A 21,386-nucleotide genomic window follows, 5' to 3' on the forward strand; every position below is an offset into this window, starting at 1 on the left:
CCTGACTAAATGCTTTCTGTTAAATTTGGTAAAATTCTGTCCAGTGCTTACTGAGAAGTCACTGACCTAGGACGCTTTTTGTCAAACTTGGTAAAAATCTGTCCAGTGCTTACTGAGAAGTCATTGATCTAGGACGCTTTCTGTCAAATTTGGTAAAAATCTGTCCAGTGCTTACTGAGAAGTCATTGAACTAGGACGCTTTCTGTCAAATCTGGTAAAAATCTGTCCAGTGCTTACTGAGAAGTCATTGAACTAGGATGCTTTCTCTCAAATCTGGTAAAAATCTGTCCAGTGCTTACTAAGAAGTCATTGAACTAGGATGCTTTCTGTCAAATTTGGTAAAAATCTGTCCAGTGCTTACTAAGAAGTCATTGAACTAGGATGCTTTTTCTGTCAAATCTGGTAAAAATCTGTCCAGTGCTTACTAAGAAGTCATTGAACTAGGACGCTTTCTGTCAAATTTGGTAAAAATCTGTCCAGTGCTTACTAAGAAGTCATTGAACTAGGACGCTTTCTGTCAAATCTGGTAAAAATCTGTCCAGTGCTTACTGAGAAGTCATTAAACTAGGATGCTTTCTGTCAAATTTGGTCATTTAACGTATTACTAGTACTGGTGGCCCTATCTGAAAGAGTATTTGCATAATTTGTAAAAACAATTGAAAGCCATTTCTGTAAAATTTTATTGAGTGGGTTTTGAGAAGCTATTTCAAGATTTTCTATGCCAGATTCTGATTTTATTTTTAGCAATGGTGTCTATGTTTGGTGCCAGATCAGCATCACCTGCACAAATTGGATGTCATCTAGGCCAAGTTGCCTTCTTCTAAAATTTGAGAAATTTGATGAGTGGTTTTTAAGTAGCTACCTTTTCAAAAGTTGTACTTTTTTGTAATAATGGTGTCCATTTTGAATAAATGGATTAGCATCAAATGAACAATGATGAAGTGCCTTGATGCCAGGACGCTCCACGGAAAATCATGTGCAAATCAGCAAAGTAAGTTTTAAGAAGTTATAAATAGCAATTATGAACAGATGATGCACACCCCACGTTCGATTAAAGACCTACTGTTCGTCACAAGACTTTAAAACTGGATGAACACAATCTTGTAATCATCAACAGAAGATTTTGAAGTAAAAAGGTTGAGATAATCATAATTTTATTTCATTTATGTTATACATGGAAAAAACAAATAGATGTCCCATTTGGGTCCTAGTAAATAAGAACAAATGACATGAAAAGAACTAAAGCTTGAATAATTACAAGCCAATAAATAGCTGCAAATATTGAATAACAAACAAAATTACTGGTTTGTTGTCAATTAAAAATATTGCACAATACAAGAAGCATTAAATGGGAAGTTATGAAATGAAAAAGATATGACCAAAATGAAAGTACAGATAAACAACAAAAAACTTGCAAAGAAACCATTTGCACATTAAATCTGATAAAAAAGGTTTTATAATGACTGTACTTGTACATAATCTTCATTATTATTACACAATAAATCTTGGAAGAACTTGATAACAGGGTAAACCAAAAGAAAAAAATGTATATTTATCCATATACCTGTAAGTGAATTTTGGCATTTCGGGAGTCATTAATGGACATGTAGTTTATTATTCAAAGCAATAAATCACAAAACTTTAGCAAGCACAAAATTTGTGCCAATATCAGGAAATTATTTTCTGAAAATATCCTTTCATAAAATGGTACATGTATAAACAATATGAAAAAAAAATTGTATTTGCAAACTTGTCTTGCAAATATGACAACATAAACAGTTCACAAAATATGATAAAAGTACTGTGAGATTCACTGTATTACAGCTTTTGAAATGGTAATTCTTTCTAAACAAAATTGGATACTTTTGTGTCTACATTTTCTGACAGTACCATTTTTGTCTTTACACTGAATAAATAACCCTGTAAAGTACAATATTTACATGAATATATTAGCTCCAGCAACAAAGCTCCCATACAAAATAAATATGCACAGGCAGTTTTCAACTCCCATCTCAAAAGTGGTGGCCTACCAAAGTGTTTGTTGATCTGTCACATGTTTAAATTTTGTGCTTAGGTCAGTTCATGCTCTGTGGATTTACTTCCATGTTCCTTGAACACATTTCTCGTCTTTCTAAAGTTTTCTTGAATGTACATGACGTTGCAACATTTTTGCAACATGCTTCTTGCAATAGCTATATGCATTATGTTGACGGTGAATGAATAATAACAGACAGGCACTGATTTAATGGCTCTGTACACAGACAACAATTAACAGAATGAAAACTATACCATAAAGTGTTTTCTCCTCACTTGCAGGCCTCTCTTTTAACTAGGTAAATTACAGAAACAGATCGTTTTTTTAAAAATTTCTGTACAGTTCAATTTCTCATTTCTGACAGCAGTCTATAATAATTATAAGATACCTTCTCTACACAATACATGTAATATCCAAATAAAGGAAAGTCAGAAATATCCAAAAAAGATGATGATTACAAAGTTAAAAGCAAATATTTAATATACTCTTTTTTTAAACATATTACTATCATAATTATTGCAGATTGTTACATTAAATTTGTCCAAATGAAAAATGCCAGCTAAATAAGTGTGAACATAAATAAGCTGATACATTTTGGCAGAGGACTAATTTCTTGTGGATATATTTATACATTATTTATTACTCATATAATACCAAATTTAATGGAAACACTCGAAATTACTTCCTCAATTGAGAAGTTTAAGTCTCAACTAGAATGGGTTGTTTTTGCAAAAAAGGTTTAAGCCCGTGTTTATTCATCAAGTTTACAAAAAAATTCCATTTATTGTTGTCAAAAACAATTCTTTTGGCTTATCAACCATAAAAATCCAGCTTTAAATGGCACACTCTTTTGGCAAAAATGGATATGCATGTCTTGTCATTTTGAAAGTATTCTTCAGAATCCACTCACTGCAAGACAGAGTTCAACAAGACTGGCATTTTTAAACTTCAGTGCAGAAGGTAGTTAGATTATATTAAAAGTTTGCTTCAGTTTCATAATTTCTGACACAGAAGATGAAGATAATGCCATTTCAAACTAATGGATTAAACAACTACACATTTAGTCAATGTTGCACAGCAAAGAGGTCTTAATATACTGAATAGTTACGGTGTACAAATTTCTAATTGTATAAAAAATACTTAGCATCTCAGCATAATAAATTCCTTGACAAATTCTTCTCTTAAACTTTTTGCACGATTTTCCTGCACTGAGTTACCCTTCTCAACCATCGGTATTTGTCCCCGTTATTAAAAACAACCTATTCTTATGAAGCTAACACTGAAGCCTTTATAATAGGCTACTTATATTTTCCTTAATAAACAAAAGCTTAAATTAATCTGTTGAAATTTGTGTGTGCCAGTGCAATGGATATACTGTGATTTCTTTTCATCTATGTAAATTTTCATGGTTCTGTAGACATTTTCATGTTATTTTTAAATTCGTTGACTGGGAATTACCCCTACTGTATAACACTATGATCATTGTTCACTTTCATGTTAAAATCACTGACTGGGAATTAGTTTTACTGTATAACATTATGATCATTGTTCACTTTCGTGTTAAAATCACTGACTGGGAATTAGTCCTAATGCATAACACTAGGATTGTTGTTCAATGTGGTGTTAAAATCACTGACTGGGAATTAGTCCTACTGTATAACACTACAGTAAAAGTCACATAGGTCAGTTAAAGTGCAGAGCTTTCAATAATCAGGACTAAATAGACATTGGTTAAGCAAAATTAGTATTAAATTTTAAAACAATTTATATTTAAGATGAGCAAATGCACATAAATGAATTGCATAACATTTATTGTAGAATTATTGTTAATGCTAGGTTCAATGTGGTTTTCAATTTGTTGACTGGGAATTAGTCATACTGTATAAAACTAGAACCTTTATTCACAGAGTTGTTAAATTCGTGCTTTGTGGCAACCATAAAATGCATTGATGCTCAAGCTAAATGATTAGACTGGTTGTTTATAAAAATCCGCTATGATTATTTATGCTCAAGCTGAATGATTAGACTGGTTATGTTTCAACAAATCCGCTATGATTATTTATGCTCCAGCTAAATGACAGGACTGGTTGTTTATAAAAATCCGCTATGATTATTTATGCTCAAGCTGAATGATTAGACTGGTTATATTTCAACAAATCCGCTATGATTATTTATGCTCAAGCTGAATGATTAGACTGGTTATATTTCAACAAATCCACTATGATTATTTATGCTCCAGCTGAATGATTTGACTGGTTATATTTCAGAAAATTTGAAAAGCCTGTTACTAATGCCATTATTGTCGATGAGAAAAAAGAAAATTCTTATAATGATTGCAACAGACGTCAATATTTTCATAAAATGCACAAAACAAATTATGCTACTTGACCTCACTGCATTCGGAACATTTTTTATTTTTTTATATTTTGCAAAGTTATATACTTGTAATACTTTTTGAAAGTATTACATACATCATTTGTTGTGAAAATTTTATATTTTGTCTTTTGCCTTAATTTGTAAATGTCTTTTTGTTTATTGATCTAGCTAATTAACAGATCACTAACAAACTTGATTTCTTATCCACATGTACAAAAAGATCATTAGGAATCTTACTGCAACTAGTTCATGACAGCCTGAAGGAATGGAATGAGATAGCAGCAGGATACAAGTAAAAAAAAAAAATTCTATCATACTAAGGCATGCAGGTATGGCAAGAATATTATCAGGACTGAACAAGGGAAATATTGCGCTGTTCAGATTGATTCCTGGCCAGTCCTGAAGAATTTCCTCCCTTGTCTGGTGAGGGAAGCATTCTTTTTCCCCCTACTGTTGAAAGCTCTGCCCTTGAAAGTGAAGAAGACATCAAAACTTTCGCTTTCTCCGACTTTAAAAGTTTATGAACACTCTCAATTAGTGAGGCGATAGATAACTGGACCTCATGACATGCAAATTCGAGTTGCTCTATTTGCGAGTCCGACAAAATTGAGACACTGGGGCTGTCAGTTATCGAGTTGTTCTGAATATCCTTGGCAGAATCTTTCTTTCTAGACCTACTGTCATTATTTGACCTTGAAGCTGGTTTCTGTTTCCCAGTACCCAATGAACTAGACTCACATAGAGATCTGTGAATCTTCTGCAAATCTCGGCCAGAAACTGCTGTCAGACGCATGGCACCTTTCTGAATCATGTCAGCACATTTACAGATTTTCCGCACCTCATTGTCCTTCCCTGGAAAAATGATGTTTTATGATCAGTTAATTATGTGACTGTACACAGATGTTCATTATCGTCAATGTGAATTATCCCCCGACCTACTTTCAATGACAACTTCACAATACTTTCTTTTTTGTCAAATACTAAACTAATAAAATAACTACCATTTATGTTAGTGTTAATTTGACATATTGTTTTAATGAGATACCATTTTTTAAATATAATAACTTGCTCCTGAATCTATACAATGAGATCTCCCTCCTCCCCAATACATGACAGCTTGCCTACCTTCAATGACTGGTTCAGAAGTCTGAATCAGAAGACCAACACTCTCAACCAGACTACTGATATGTGAAATGAGGGCCTGGGATCTCTTGTAGTGGGCTCCACACAGCTGGATTGGTTGTGCCAGTGACCCCTCTTGTAGACTGGTATCTACTTCCACCTAAAATAATAATCACAGATCTTGGTCAATAATATACCTGGTGAAAAATTAAATTTCCCATACGATGTCATGATAAAACGTTTTGGGGAACCTGCACCATTTCTTAATTGGTAAATTCAATAACATTGTTATAAAAAGTATATATATATATATGAAATCAAATATATGCTGATTTGAATATACAGATTAGAAATATCTCCATGACCGATCAAAAGGGGCCATAATTTTGTAAAATTAAGCCAGAAAATTGTGATCCATCAAAAACTGCAGGACTAGTTGCCAACCCATTTGTCATGGACTGAATTAAGCTACATGACAAACATAATCAGAGTGATTTGTTGACCAAGTTTCATGGCAATCCACCAAATCCTCAAGGATTGGCTGTGCTAATGAGGTGGTATCATGCACAGCAACGAGACAGAAAGGCATTAATTCTAACAAAAGTTGCAAGCGCAAAGGGATTTGGTTACATGCGCATTTTTGGGTCACGATCATAGTATTTACCAAGTTTCATGTCCACTATGAATGGATAGACACAAGGATTACTGTATTACCTACCTCTGTACTGAAGGTGGTGTATGTGGTGAGATACATAGCAAATTTGTACCCAAATAAATACTGCAGTGCAGCTTGTCAAATACGTACCCAAATAAATACTGCAGTGCAGCTCGTTAAATACGTACCCAAATAAATAATGCATTGGAGCTCGTCAAATTTGTACCCAAATAAATAATGCAGTGGAGCTCGTCAAATACGTACCCAAATAAATAATGCAGTGCAGCTTGTCAAATACGTACCCAAATAAATAATGCAGTGGAGCTCGTCAAATTTGTACCCAAATAAATAATGCAGTGCAGCTCGTCAAATACGTATCCAAGTAACTACTGCAGTGGAGCTCGTCAAACACGTACCCAAATAAATAATGCAGTGGAGCTCGTCAAATACGTACCCAAATAAATAATGCAGTGGAGCTCGTCAAATATGAACCCAAATAAATAATGCAGTGGAGATCGTCAAATACGTACCCAAATAAATAATGCAGTGGAGCTCGTCAAATACATATCCAATGGATAGACACAAGGATTACTGTATTACCTACCTCTGTACTGAAGGTGGTGCATGTGGTGAGAGATGTGTAATCAAATTTCTGTAATCACGAAAAGAAAATACAGTAATAAGAATTATTAAAATGTAATGACCAATCCCACCTGTAACTCCTGACATTTCTGCAGCAACACCCTGGATGTGGACACCACAATCTCGATGTTCTGGGGGACGTCTCCCAGTTGCTGAAACAAAGACACAAGTTCATCATCATAATCTACAAACCGCCTTAAGATATCATTTCAATCTACAAGATTGGTTGATCTGAAATTCCGCTGTCATCAAATGAATATCACACATTTTATATGCATGATAGAAATTATCTAAGTAAACATTATGCCTTCACATGTAGCTTTTGCTGAAAACCAGTCAATTACTACTAATCTATTAACTAAAAGAATTCATAATTGAATGTTATCAAGGTAATTATTTTTTAGAATATGGAAATCACTCAGAGATGTCAATCCCTGATCCTGCTAATCAGGGATCCTTGCATCAATTTCACAGAGCTAGGCAAACTATCCAGACAGAAAACATGTTTGTGGCAAGAAGCAAAGCCAATACAAACTTGAATACAGCCAGAAAAAAATAAGTTACAATGATAAGAAATGGTGAATCCATTTCTCAGTTCCAGAACTTTGAATTCCTGAAACATTTGTTGGCTAAAATGATAACAACAAAGCAAAAGTTCTTCTGAATTGTCGACATCTATTTACTCTTCCTCCATACTTCTACATTTTACCCCATTAAGTCTAATAGACTGGTTCCTTGTAAAGAACTTATTTTTGTTTTACTGAGAAACTAGGTTCTATGTACCAGTCTATCATATTGGTGCTTAAGTACTGCAGTCCTTACCTGTATCCACAGAAAAAATATCTGTTAAAAAACCCAAAGTTTTTTCCAGAAACTTTAATTACATATGAATGCAGAATTTCACCAAACAAATCAGCAATTCATCCAAACTGGGAATGGTTGGCATATCTACTCAACTGTTTCCATTCAGTGATAAACCTGTATTTGCCTTGTACAACTTTTAACATAAAACTTGAATGGTATTGATGAAGATCTCATTAATCACTGCAGGAAAGTGATAATTCATCTAAGTATATACCACAAGACAGACTATAGTGGAACACAAAAGTTCCTTCATTAAGAATTTAATGCAAAACTTAACTATACAGACAGAAGCACAAAGGTAACATTCTAAAACCCTTCAATATTCAATCTAGCTGAGAGAATAGAATACTTAAGTTTAGAAGGCAAATAAAATACATTAATTTCTGTCAGGTTGTGTTTCGTTACAAACATCCACCGGACCTGGCAATAAGATTCATTACTACATTAGTTGCATTATATATCATAGCTTTAGTTACTTTCCGGCCTTTCAGTATCCCATCTTAATGCCTTATGTTACTCATGACAACCAGTAATAAGGCAACACACAGGTCAGTAACCACAGCAAGTCATAACATCGAATAAATGTCATTTTGAAATCCAAGTAACTAGTCATGATGCATCATGTCCTTGAAAATTACTGCAGAGTCTTTAAGTAATGCAAGTAATCAGCTGAAAGGACTCATGGATTTAAGTTTTCAAAGTAATCAGCTGAAAGGACTCATGGATTTAAGTTTTTAAAGTGATCAGCTGAAAGGGCTCATGGATTTAAATTTTTAAAGTAATCAGCTGAAAGGAGTCATGGATTTAAGTTTTTAAAGTGATCAGCTGAAAGGACTCATGGATTTAAGTTTTTAAAGTGATCAGCTGAAAGGGCTCATGGATTTAAGTTTTTAAAGTAATCAGCTGAAAGGAGTCATGGATTCAAGTTTTTAAAGTAATGAGCTGAAAGAACTCATGGATTTAAGTTTTTAAAGTAATCAGCTGAAAGGACTCATAGATTTAAATAATAAAAGTGATCAGCTGAAAGGGTTCATGGAGTTAAGCTCCCATGGCATCTAACAGCTTTTCCACTGAAACATACTTGTAACCCAGGAGAGTCACTTAAAACATGGAATAATCACCCATAGATGTGATTTAGAATTCTGTATCATTTTGATATGAATTTGATGAGTAAGCAGAGTCTCCTGGCATGTATTTTGGTACCAGGTTTATTTAAATGGAACAGTACTAATCAAATGCTTATCTCTCAACAGTCCAAGAATAAATGAAAACAATACTGACAACCTTACCCAAGTACTTCTAATGGTTGTAGTCTAATAACTAAAAATGCAACCTCACTTTTTTTTTTTAAAAGTCCACTGCCAAATCTGTTTGGGCTACTCCTGTATTTATCATATGGTTTGGAATACTACATCATTTATCATATGGTTTGGGCCACTCCTGCATTCATCATATGGTTTGGGCTTCTCCTGCATTTGTTATTCGGTTTGGCCTACTCCAGCATTCATATCTATTGGGCTACTCCTGCATTTATCACAAGGTTTGGACTACTTCTGTATTTATCATACAGTTTGAGCTACATCTGCATTTATCATGTGGTTTGGACTACTTCAGCATTTATTACATGCTTTGGTCTACTCCTGCATTTATCATGTGGTTTGGGCTACTCCTGCATTCATCAAATTGTTTGGGCTACTCCTGCATTCATCAAATTGTTTGGGCTACTCCTGCATTCATCAAATTGTTTGGGCTACTCCTGCATTTATCATATAGTTTGGTATACTCCTGCATTTATCATGTGGTTTGGGCTACTCCTGCATTCATCAAATTGTTTGGGCTACTCCTGCATTTATCATATAGTTTGGTATACTCCTGCATTTATCATATGATTTGAGTAGGGAAATCCTAATACATTTACATTTGATCCAACCAATACTTCATTCCCTCTTTCAATGTTATGATTTATAACGACAGCCACCATTTCATGTACACTCACCAGTGTATCTGCAGCCGAATCAGTAAAAGACTGAGCTCTAATCTCATAGTCTTCTACAGTTTTCAGTGCCCCTTGCAAAGTTTTGTCAATGAACACCTCACACCCACTGAAGAAAGACTGGCACAGTTCCGGTCCCACCTGTAAAAACAGAACCAACCAACATTTTACAATTATGAAATAAAATGTTCCTTAGTTCCTACACATACCAACACATCTCTATAGAGACTGAATTATTTTTTATGCATTCCATTCATGTCTTGGTTCAAAAAAAGACAAATAAAAAAGATCAAAATTCATTAATATTTTATTACATGTAAAAACTCAAATAGAGTATTAACTAAAATAAAAATAATTTTTAACATATCTCTTTGGTACCATATTTAAGCCTGCTACTCTCAAGAATAATGTGAAAGCTTCCAACCAAACATTTTTCCTGTAAATAAATTTTAATAACAGCATCATGCCTATGCCTGTAGGACTAATTATGAGCTAATTATAGAAAAAGTCAGTAAACAATCTAGCAATGCTTGTTGTAAAATGCTTCAAATAAATAATGAATAAAACAGGATTTTTGTGTTTCAACAAAATCAGTTTTTCAGAAGCTTTGGTTAAAAAGTATTGTTTTAACTTGAACAATGGAGATGTCAAATTATTACATGAGTAAGAAATGACAAGTTTCCTTGGTAACAATGGCATAACTATCAGGCCTACCCCGAAGTTGTTGTCCCCATCTTTGGTGCTTCCCTGGTTCCCCATATCCTCAAAACACCACATCTGTGTATCAGTGGCCAGGGCCAGCTCTCCTGTAACTTTACACATTGTCTGCAGACAGTCCTGTATCTTGTAACTAGATTCATCAAGTAGGCTGTCTATGCTATTTTCACACGCCTGGAAATGATTAAAACGCAAAATATGATATAACATTTCATGGCATAATTTTCAGAATAAAATCTTGTTTCCAATTTTTTTAAAATTATTTTTATGTCCACATCAGACTGCAACTTGGAAATCTTGAAAACTGTACCTATATTAAGAAAATGAAACAACTGACTTTCCTTGGGTTTGATCTGCTGTTCAATCAGGCCTAGAATCAGTGTTGAATCAAGGTTCCTGTACATGGCTAACATTGCAAGCCACAGATAATATTCCACGATGCTCCTTTGTCACCTGTGGCTGCCTGTACTTGTTTCTCAAGACTATGCACAAACATGCTTAACCAATCATTGGCAGACCTGCCAACCCTGATGACCCCATCTCAGTAAGGCAGTTGATTTTTTTCCGTAAGATTGACCAGTTTTCAATAAGGTGTAACAAAGTATCATTAACTGCTATTGTGAAGCTGGAAAACGTAATTAAAAGTTTGACACATCGACGATAAACATTATGTTCAACTGAAAAGTTTGTAAAGTATGTGTAGACTTTATTTACCACTAGTACAGTTGCACAAACTTTAGTTCCAAACCCAATGCAACTCAACAGCTTGCTGATATCTCTCAACTTGAAATAATTCTTGGAAATTCTTTTCTATTTCACATGACTAAAGCAATCATATCTCCCGCCACGAGACAAACTAAAATAGGCATGTGATGTCCAATAAACGCAATTTTAGTCACAAAACTCTGAATATGCCTTTTTATTCTTTTGTGTTGATTATTAACACTTTCTATTACTTAAGACAAAATGCATCGCTTAATGGATGCCATTTAAAAAAATTATATAATCAACAGTTTCATCATGCAGACGCTTCTCATGAACAAAATATGAGCAGTTTAAAGCATCTGGGGTGCTGCTGTAAAGTTAGTCTGGTTCATTGACTAATTTCACTAATTCTAAGATGAAGCATGGATCCAAATAAAACACGGATGAACCAATTATCTGGATTTTTCGGCAACAATCATTTTTCTGTATCTTTTGCTTATATGCCATAAGTCCATATTTTAAGGGTAATTTTCGTAAGACTTATGGCAAAATCGTAAGAGTTGGCAGGTCTGCATTGAGTGCGACAAAAATTTTGTTGCCATTGTGCACAGGCAGCCTCAGATGAAAAAGGAGAATAGAATATTATTGCCAATGGCTTTCAAGAAGGGTAGATGGGAGAAAAGGCTGTGCAGTGATAAACCTAGCAAAACTATATACCTTACCTATAGAAAGCAGTCGAGTTGAATTCCTATGGATTCAAACTGATCTGGCATTTTGTGGAGTAAGTCATGGTTCAGCATGAAATTAAGGCTCATGTACATGGCAGGTCAAACCACAGTGATTGCAAACTGTACATATGACTATGATAAATCATCCCATAAACCTGAACTGACACTAACAGATCTAATCAAACCTCTTTATAAAATCATGCACTTGATGTAGCCAAATCTGTCTGCAATAAATCAACATACATTTTACATACTGGTATGTCTCACGGCTACCAAGCTGCAGTCAGCTGAAGGGGCCTTGTGGTGATATGTACAGAATATTTCTGGATAAAATCCTATGTTTGACAACTTGTATATCTACATCTGATCACCATTTTGAATGTCATGTGTCTGTTCCATAGCAACCAATCAGACGCAGCCTTTGCTTATATGAAAGCTTTGGCTGCTTTAGCAAAGTGACTTGGCTCAGGCATCTAAGAATTTGTCATGTGACTGTCACATGCACTTAGAAAGCAACTATCTATCCATAACAGGTAAAAATATTTAAAATTACCCATCACAGTGGATTTCTCATTCAGTTCATTTAAGGCATGATTAGGACAAAAACACCCAACAAATGGCAGAAAACATCGGAATTAAGTCACATGACCAAATCAATCAAAACTTACAAATGAGCCAGGTCCTATTTAACTGTTTCCTGGATCCAATGGAACAGCTGAATAGCCATGAAATTTGAAATGATGATGGGGGCAGAGACGTGTTATTTCACATATATTTTCAACTTGTCAAACATAGGATTTGATCCAGAAATAGTCTGTACATATCGCTCAACCGCCCTTTAACTGGCCATAACTTAAGTTATGCAAGAAATATCAGTGTCACTGATGTGTTTCTGGCGGATTTGTCTGCATCATATTTTTATGAAGACATGAGATCAGACTTCAAACTGTACAATAGCATCAGTACAGGTCTGGTGACTGATTTATTGGACTATGTGCCTACCTGTAGAAAATGCACTAGCTGACCTCCCATAGATCGGATCTGCTCAGTCATTCGGTGGATCAAGTCACGGATCAGTGTGGAATTAAGGTTCCTGTACATGGCAGACCAGGCTACACAGTGATTGGCCAGACTATTCAGACAGGTAATCATCTGTACACTGTACATTTGCACAGTACTGTACTGCCCAGGGTCTAAAATGGAGGATAGATATTTAACTGTTATAGTACATGAACAATGTAATCAGACCACATAGTAATCAGTGACCTCAATTAAACACAAGCCGTACTGTTTATCATATCTATCCAAGGTCTTGAGTGAGAGACAGGCATGCCTTGCTGTGTATCAAACCTGTACAAGGTCTTGAGTGAGACAGGCATGCCTTACTGTTTGTCATACCATTACAAAGTCTTGAGGACTTACTGTTTATCATACCCATACAAGGTCTTGAGTGAGACAGACATGCCTTACTGTTTATCATGCCTGTACAAGGTCATGAGTGAGAGACAGGCATGCCTTACTGTTTATCATGCCTGTACAAGGTCATGAGTGACAGACAGGCATGCCTTACTGTTTATCATGCCTGTACAAGGTCTTGAGTGAGAGACAGGCATGCCTTACTATTTGTCATACCTATACAAGGTCTTGAGTGAGAGACAGGCATGCCTTACTGTTTGTCATACCTGTACAAGGTCATGAGTGAGAGAAAGGTATGCTTTACTGTTTGTCATACCTGTACAAGGTCATGAGTGAGAGACAGGCATGCCTTACTGTTTATCATGCCTGTACAAGGTCTTGAGTGAGAGACAGGCATGCCTTACTGTTTGTCATACCTGTACAAGGTCATGAGTGAGAGACAGGCATGCCTTACTGTTTATCATGCCTGTACAAGGTCCTGAGTGAGAGACAGGCATGCCTTACTGTTTGTCATACCTGTACAAGGCAATGAGTGAGAGACAGGCATGCCTTACTGTTTATCATATCCGTACATGGTCATTAATGAGAGACAGGCATGCCTTACTGTTTGTCATACCTGTACTAGGTCTTGAGTGAGAGAAAGGCATGCCTTACTGTATAAAAACCACAACAATACACTGAAGGTAAAAATCAAGCTGTACATTGGTTGACGAAACACAGTAGTTGATCTTGAGACTGTCATTATATTTTTACAAGCTATATTTAAATCTGTTGTGTACTGAATGGCAGCAATCTATATGAGAACTATTCTTTTCCATAGCCAGTGCCATCGAGTCTCCTTCCAATATACCGTTTGACAAGTTCATACCAGATGTGAAGAGAAAAAAAAGGTCCTGAACAGATCAAGTGGCATCATTTAGAAGAAAAAAGAAAAGAAAAATAAAGCCAGATAAAAACCAACAAAAGTTGCAAATATATTTAGGACTGTCCCATATAAACATACATGGTACCCAATGAAGGCATATTATTAAAACTATCTGTCAGGGTACTCTGCTGACTCAAATAGTTCATATGAAAATGATTTTAAAAAATGTCTAAATTGCTGCTATGGATGCTTTCTCTAGCTTCCAAGTGTGTTTTACTGGAACAAACCATAACTGTTACTTATTCATCCAAAATTCAAAGACATACCATTATTACTTGGATTTATTAATTTCTGCAATACAATTTTTCCAGCATTATATGCTTTGAATCAGTCTTTGTAGAGTCAGGCTTAAACTTGGTTGTTTACAATTTCCTTTGTCTGCTAAAATAACTATCCACTGTTCAGGACAGTTATTTTAGTGGATGAGGACATTTTTAGGGAACCATTCTATCAGCTGACTCAACAATATACGTGTGTGTGTGACTTGGATTTTTAACATAGCTTTAACAATTTTCCAGTCATATCGCTACGATGTCTGCAGTGTGGCAGTTTACAGTGAGGTCTAGCACTGGGGCATCATGCCGCAGACATGTAGCATGATGTCCCACCCAGTCACATTATCCTGACACCAGGCCGACCAGTCCTAACACTAACCTCTTAATGCTGAGCACCCAGCGAGGCAGCTGTTAGTACCATTTTTGTAAGTCTTTGGTATGACTTGGCCGGGGATCGAACCCATGACCTTCTGCATCCGAGGCAGACGCTCTAACCACTAGGCCACCGGAGCGGTCATTACTACGGTGAAGGTTTCATTAAGTAAGATACAAACTCCAATGTTAATGTAAGCAACATTGTGTTTTGATAATTATCAAATTTAGCGATACAGACATAAACAGTGAACCCACATTTTGAGGATGAGAAATGTCAATATTGGTTTGTCACTACTTCACTGACTGGATGCTGAATATAAAAAATTCTTCCATGAAAAATACCTATACAACTAAAATGCTCCGATTTTACTCTTAAGCTTACTATAACAGAAGTGTATAAAAAAGGTAAAATGGTTAAAATTGATGTTGAACTTAACATATACTAAAACCGTTATAAACTTAACAGGCAAGCCTATTCACATTAAGTCACACAGGTAACATGTGTTCTATTTATAGTGTACTGCACCATATGGCTTGGGCACATGTATAGAAACTGTCTATGAAGCAACATATTCTATGAAGCACAGGGTTCAAATGAACTCTGTTAGACTGATTTTTTTCTCATTTTTAAGTAAAGAACTGAAAGTTTTTGTTTTTTTTAAAATTATTATACCAAGTTTGTCCTTTGTATTGTTGTTGTCTTCTGTGATGCCCATTTTTTCTTTCAGATAAAGAACTGCTTTCCATATCGTTTCAGTTGCAATGAGCACCTTGTCAGCTATACTCTCTGCAAAACCATTAGCTGGAGGAAGAAAGAATCAACATCAACTTTTGCTATGAATTTAATATTTATACTAAATTTTTCTGACAGACACATTATAAATTGATGATATTATAACAGAGAAAACAAAGTGATTCCAATTACTTTAGACTGATACTGAATGTTCATTATCAGGAAACGAAAAAATTGTTAAAAGCATCAAACCATCCAAGCAACTAATATGTCTAAATCATCAACAACAAAAAAAGGATTCCAATTAGATTAAACTGGTTTCAGAAATTTATTAGCAGGAAAGGCATAACTGATATGTCTACAACTATGACCAGGCATGGAACTGTTCAGTAAATCAGCGCTTAATCAATCTACACTACCTTCCCCAATTTCAACAAAAAATTTATATAGATTTCAGAAGTTAGGGAGATGACCCTGAAAATCAAGAAAATTAGTGAATTTGTGGAAAATTCCCCTCCCTAGATCAAAACAGTACTTCTCCAACATTTTTCAAGTTCCCCACATACTTCCACATACTTACGAAAACAAAAATTCAAACTGATCAAACTTACTCTGAAATTCCTGTAGTAGATTGCTAACCATTTCCTTGCAAAGGGGGATAACACCTGCTCCTGAGCAACTGCTACAAGCGGTTGGTGTTTCTGAAACTGAGATTGGTGAGAAAAAAATGCATTAACTAACACCTGCATTTAAAATAAACCTGCTCCAAAAATGAGAAAATTCACAAAGATTGTTGACTTCATCTCACTTGTGTCCCAAATAGACAGATTTTATTAAAAAAAATTAAAGAGAGTACTTTAAGAAAAAGTATATCACAGCCAATAAAATTTGCCTGAAAATTTTGCTACATTACCTCCCAAACTGATGATAATGTGAATTCACGTAATTCACAGGCCACTAACTTTCATGGAATTTTATGCTACTACAATCCAAAGATTAAAAGATATAACAATAAAAGATCAGACTGTATAGAAAGTCTCAAAGATCCTCCATCAATCAAGATCCACAAGTTCAGACTGTATAGAAAGTCTCACAGATCCTCCATCAATCAAGATCCACAAGATCAGAGTGTACAGAAAGTCTCACAGACCCTCCAATTAAGATCCACAAGTTCAGACTGTTCAGAAAGTCTCACAGATCCTCCATCAATCAAGATCCACAAGATCAGACTGTATAGAAAGTCTCACAGATCCTCCATCAATCAACATCCACAAGATCAGACTGTATAGAAAGTCTCATAGATTCTCCATCTATCAACATCCACAAGATCAGACTGTATAGAAAGTCTCACAGATCCTCCATCAATCAACATCCACAAGATCAGACTGTATAGAAAGTCTCATAGATTCTCCATCAATCAACATCCACAAGATCAGACTGTATAGAAAGTCTCACAGATCCTCCATCAATCAACATCCACAAGATCAGACTGTATAGAAAGTCTCACAGATCCTCCATCAATCAACATCCACAAGAAAGTCTCATAGATCCTCCATCAATCAAGATCCACAAGATCAGACTGTATAGAAAGTCTCACAGATCCTCCATCAATCAACATCCACAAGATCAGACTGTATAGAAAGTCTCATAGATCCTCCATCAATCAACATCCACAAGATCAGACTGTATAGAAAGTCTCATAGATCCTCCATCAATCAACATCCACAAGATCAAACTGTATAGAAAGTCTCATAGATCCTCCATCAATCAACATCCACAAGATCAGACTGTACAGAAAGTCTCATAGATCCTCCATCAATCAACATCCACAAGTTCAGACTGTATAGAAAGTCTCATAGATCCTCCAATCAAGATCCACAAGATCAGACTGTACAGAAAGTCTCACAGATCCTCCATCAATCATCATCCACAAGATCAGACTGTATAGAAAGTCTCATAGATCCTCTATCAATCAACATCCACAAGATCAGACTGTATAGAAAGTCTCACAGATCCTCCATCAATCAACATCCACAAGATCAGACTGTATAGAAAGTCTCATAGATCCTCCATCAATCAACATCCACAAGATCAGACTGTATAGAAAGTCTCATAGATCCTCCATCAATCAACATCCACAAGATCAGACTGTATAGAAAGTCTCATAGATCCTCCATCAATCAACATCCACAAGATCAGACTGTACAGAAAGTCTCATAGATCATCCAATCAACATACACAAGTTCAGAATGTATAGAAAGTCTCATAGATCCTCCATCAATCAACATCCACAAGATCAGACTGTACAGAAAGTCTCATAGATCATCCATCAATCAACATCCACAAGTTCAGACTGTATAGAAAGTCTCATAGATCCTCCATCAATCAACATCCACAAGATCAGACTGCATAGAAAGTCTCATAAATCCTCCATCAATCGAGATCGACAAGATCAGACTGTATAGAAAGTCTCATAGATCCTCCATCAATCAACATCCACAAGATCAGACTGTATAGAAAGTCTCATAGATCCTCCATCAATCAACATCCACAAGATCAGACTGCATAGAAAGTCTCATTAGATCCTCCATCAATCAGCATACACAACTTAAGAATCAGTACAGATGGAAAGCAAATATTCTGCAAAACATTATCAATTACACCCGCCATAACACATGAAAATGAATTCATAGTACAAAACAGTGACTTTTGCTGATGGGAGTAGATTATAGGTATAACATTATAACTTGTAGAATTCTTACCTGACTTCTGAGGACTGTTTCCTGAACTAGATAAGCTTGACAAAAAAGATGGCTGTAATCCTGGGGAGGAGAAGGAGTACCGATGACCATTTCTTCTGCATGAAAAAAAATTTCATGATTAGAAATTGATGCATATTCCATACAAATTATCCAATTAACTAAATAAAAAGCAAACACAAGTACTGCAATGTTAAAAATGTAGCTAATATAAGAGATTACAAAGTTTTCTTTTTTCATGGAAGGAGCAGAGGAATTAGTTTTTATGTTTTAAGTATGTATTAATTACTCAATATTAATAATAATAATAATAATAATAATAAAATAATAATAATAATAATAATAATAATAATAATAAAAATGATAATAATAATAATAATAATAACAATAATAATAATTTTTTATAGATGGTTGCTCATTTAGTCAAAGACTACCCTACCTTGCTCCCTTAAGAAGAAATCAGAAGAATGTACAGCATGCAGGAAGTTATTAGATTTCAGTATGTCTAAGACATTAAAATTCTACATTCTAATGGTTACATTTACATGCAATGGTGTACTTTCGTAAATACTGTAATAGTTTCCATAGAATATATATGAAATGAAGAGTATTCACAGAAGTGTTCTGAAACTTTTCGTTAAATTGCCGTTTTCGGTTTTGGTGGATGAGGGTTTCCATATGTTGATCCAGTAAATCCTGTAGGTACTCTGGTGCACCTCCATGATAATAGGCTTGAGATGGCATTGTGGGTGGTAAAGATAGAAGCTGAGATGTCATCGATGGTCGTAAAGATAGAAGCTGAGATGTCATCGATGGTGGTAAAGACAGAAGTTGAGATGTCATTGTGGGTGGTAAAGACAAGCTGAGATGTCATCGATGGTGGTAAAGACAGAAGCTGAGATGGCATTGTGGGTGGTAAAGATAGAAGCTGAGATGGCATTGATGGTGGTAAAGATAGAAGCTGAGATGGCATTGTGGGTGGTAAAGATAGAAGCTGAGATGGCATTGTGGGTGGTAAAGATAGAAGCTGAGATGGCATTGATGGTGGTAAAGACAGAAGCTGAGATGGCATTGTGGGTGGTAAAGACAGAAGCTGAGATGGCATTGATGGTGGTAAAGACAGAAGCTGAGATGGCATTGTGGGTGGTAAAGACAGAAGCTGAGATGGCATTGATGGTGGTAAAGACAGAAGCTGAGATGGCATTGTGGGTGGTAAAGATAGAAGCTGAGATGGCATCGATGGTGGTAAAGACAGAAGCTGAGATGGCATTGTGGGTGGTAAAGATAGAAGCTGCATCTGGTAACAGGCTTGAGATGGTGTTCTGGGCATAAATCATTTGAACTGTCTAGATACAGGAATGAATTTATGTGAAACAGAAATCATGAATGAAAAATACAACAGTTGGGCAGTTGTTCTAATACTGTATGCTTAAATCTTCACTTTTCCATACAGCCTGGACTAGCATCTACAAGATAATGTCTGTATATATGTACATATGCACGTAGAGAGTTTAATGATTCATTAATTCAATTCTGATTATATCGTACTAGTAAAATGCAATGTTTACAAAATGTAAAAAGTCAACAACACCCACAAAAAAATCCATGGTGGGTAGAAAACTATTGATTAATACAGATATGGCCAGTAAGCACTTACAAATTTGGTGATGTTCCAGGAGATGACATGCTGTTATTTTTCCAGTCATCCTTGGGATCAGTGAAGACCTCGTCATCTGAAGAATTTTCACCTTCATTCTACATAAGAAACATAACATACAAGCCATGCAAGAATGGCAACATAAATCCATTGTTACAACAAAAAAATTTAAATAGCTGTCCCCTACATTTTCTGGATGAAATGTCACATTTATGACAATTTCTTTTTTAATGAAGACTGGTTAACAAATCAAACCGAGAATATGGAGACCTTTTCATGAAATCAAATCACTTTCAATGTGTGTAGCCATACAACCTTACAAAATCAAAGTGTCTTACCATACATCCTTACAGAATCAATGTGTCTAGCCATATAACCTTACAGAATCAATGCGCCTAGCAATACACTGTACAAAATCAATGTGTCTAGCCATACAAACTTACAAAGTCAATGTGTCTAGTGATACAAACTTACAAGGTCAATGTGTCTAGCCATACCAACTTACAGAATCAATGTGTCTAACCAAACAACCTTACAGAATCAACATATCAAGCTTTACAACTGAACATAATCAATGTATCCAGCCATACAACCATGCAGAATCAAATTTATTTTAACATGTCTGGTCATATAAACTTACACAAAATAATTTCAATGCGTCTAGCCATAAAACTGCATAGTATCAAACTAATTTAAATGTGCCAAGCCATACAACCTCTCAGAACATTCTTTTTCCAGAATTTATTTTACCAAGCAGACATTTATCATATATACTCACTGATAAGTTTCAGTTGCATACCAGAGACCCAAGCGTGCCACTGCATAATGCAGAGAGATCTAGGTCTATGCATTTTGTCTGATCTGCTGGTGCATTAGGTGACAGCAGATCAGGAACTATGCAGTGTGCAATTGGACTCAGCTGGTAAATGAATACATACGGTATATTAAACAAATACTTTGTCCCTGACGTTTCAGACCTCCATGGCTTTTCAAGGTGTGGAAATGGTGATAATTATCAGATTGTTACAGTTCTGACAGAACTGTCATGTAAAGAAATTTGAAAAAGCTAATTATCTTTCAGCTATCAAACCTTTCCTGTTGTCAACAATTAAACATGGTTTCTAAACCAATTTAATCTTGTGTCCGAAGTGAGATGAAATGTAGATGAAAATGTAATATCCATACTTGGACAAGAGAAAATAAAATGAATGAAATGAAAAGTATATTACATGACAGTCATTGAAAAACATTACAAATCATTGTCACAGGGTCTGCCAATACACTAAACTATGTCAGATCTACAATCAAACCATAGATCCAGATCTGCCATCGAATAATGCAACCAGTAGAATGGGTCTACGCAGTTAGAATTAACAAGTAGAACAAACAATACCGTCTCTCATCTGCCT

At 35.4% G+C, this 21,386-nt stretch overlaps 1 protein-coding gene across 1 annotated transcript in view; it reads right to left on the reverse strand.

Moving 5' to 3' along the window:
• Positions 1-1,137: 1,137 nt before the first annotated feature.
• LOC149777690 (kinesin-like protein KIF14) overlaps positions 1,138-21,386 on the reverse strand; it is a 79,046-nt gene continuing 58,797 nt past the window's right edge. Inside the window, exons 22-31 of the mRNA XM_089938742.1 lie at positions 19,978-20,075; positions 18,324-18,418; positions 16,173-16,268; positions 15,502-15,630; positions 12,840-13,030; positions 10,402-10,578; positions 9,691-9,828; positions 6,902-6,982; positions 5,537-5,693; positions 1,138-5,263 (exon numbers count right to left, since the gene is read on the reverse strand). Of these exons, the coding sequence (XP_089794868.1) occupies positions 4,758-5,263; positions 5,537-5,693; positions 6,902-6,982; positions 9,691-9,828; positions 10,402-10,578; positions 12,840-13,030; positions 15,502-15,630; positions 16,173-16,268; positions 18,324-18,418; positions 19,978-20,075 (1,668 nt within the window). The 3' untranslated portion in view covers positions 1,138-4,757. The remainder of the gene's footprint in view (positions 5,264-5,536; positions 5,694-6,901; positions 6,983-9,690; positions 9,829-10,401; positions 10,579-12,839; positions 13,031-15,501; positions 15,631-16,172; positions 16,269-18,323; positions 18,419-19,977; positions 20,076-21,386) is intronic.

This window comes from Sinohyriopsis cumingii, chromosome 17 (genome assembly GCF_028554795.1).
Source record: "Sinohyriopsis cumingii isolate HCF-2022 chromosome 17, ASM2855479v2, whole genome shotgun sequence".
Classification (NCBI taxonomy): domain Eukaryota; kingdom Metazoa; phylum Mollusca; class Bivalvia; order Unionida; family Unionidae; genus Sinohyriopsis; species Sinohyriopsis cumingii.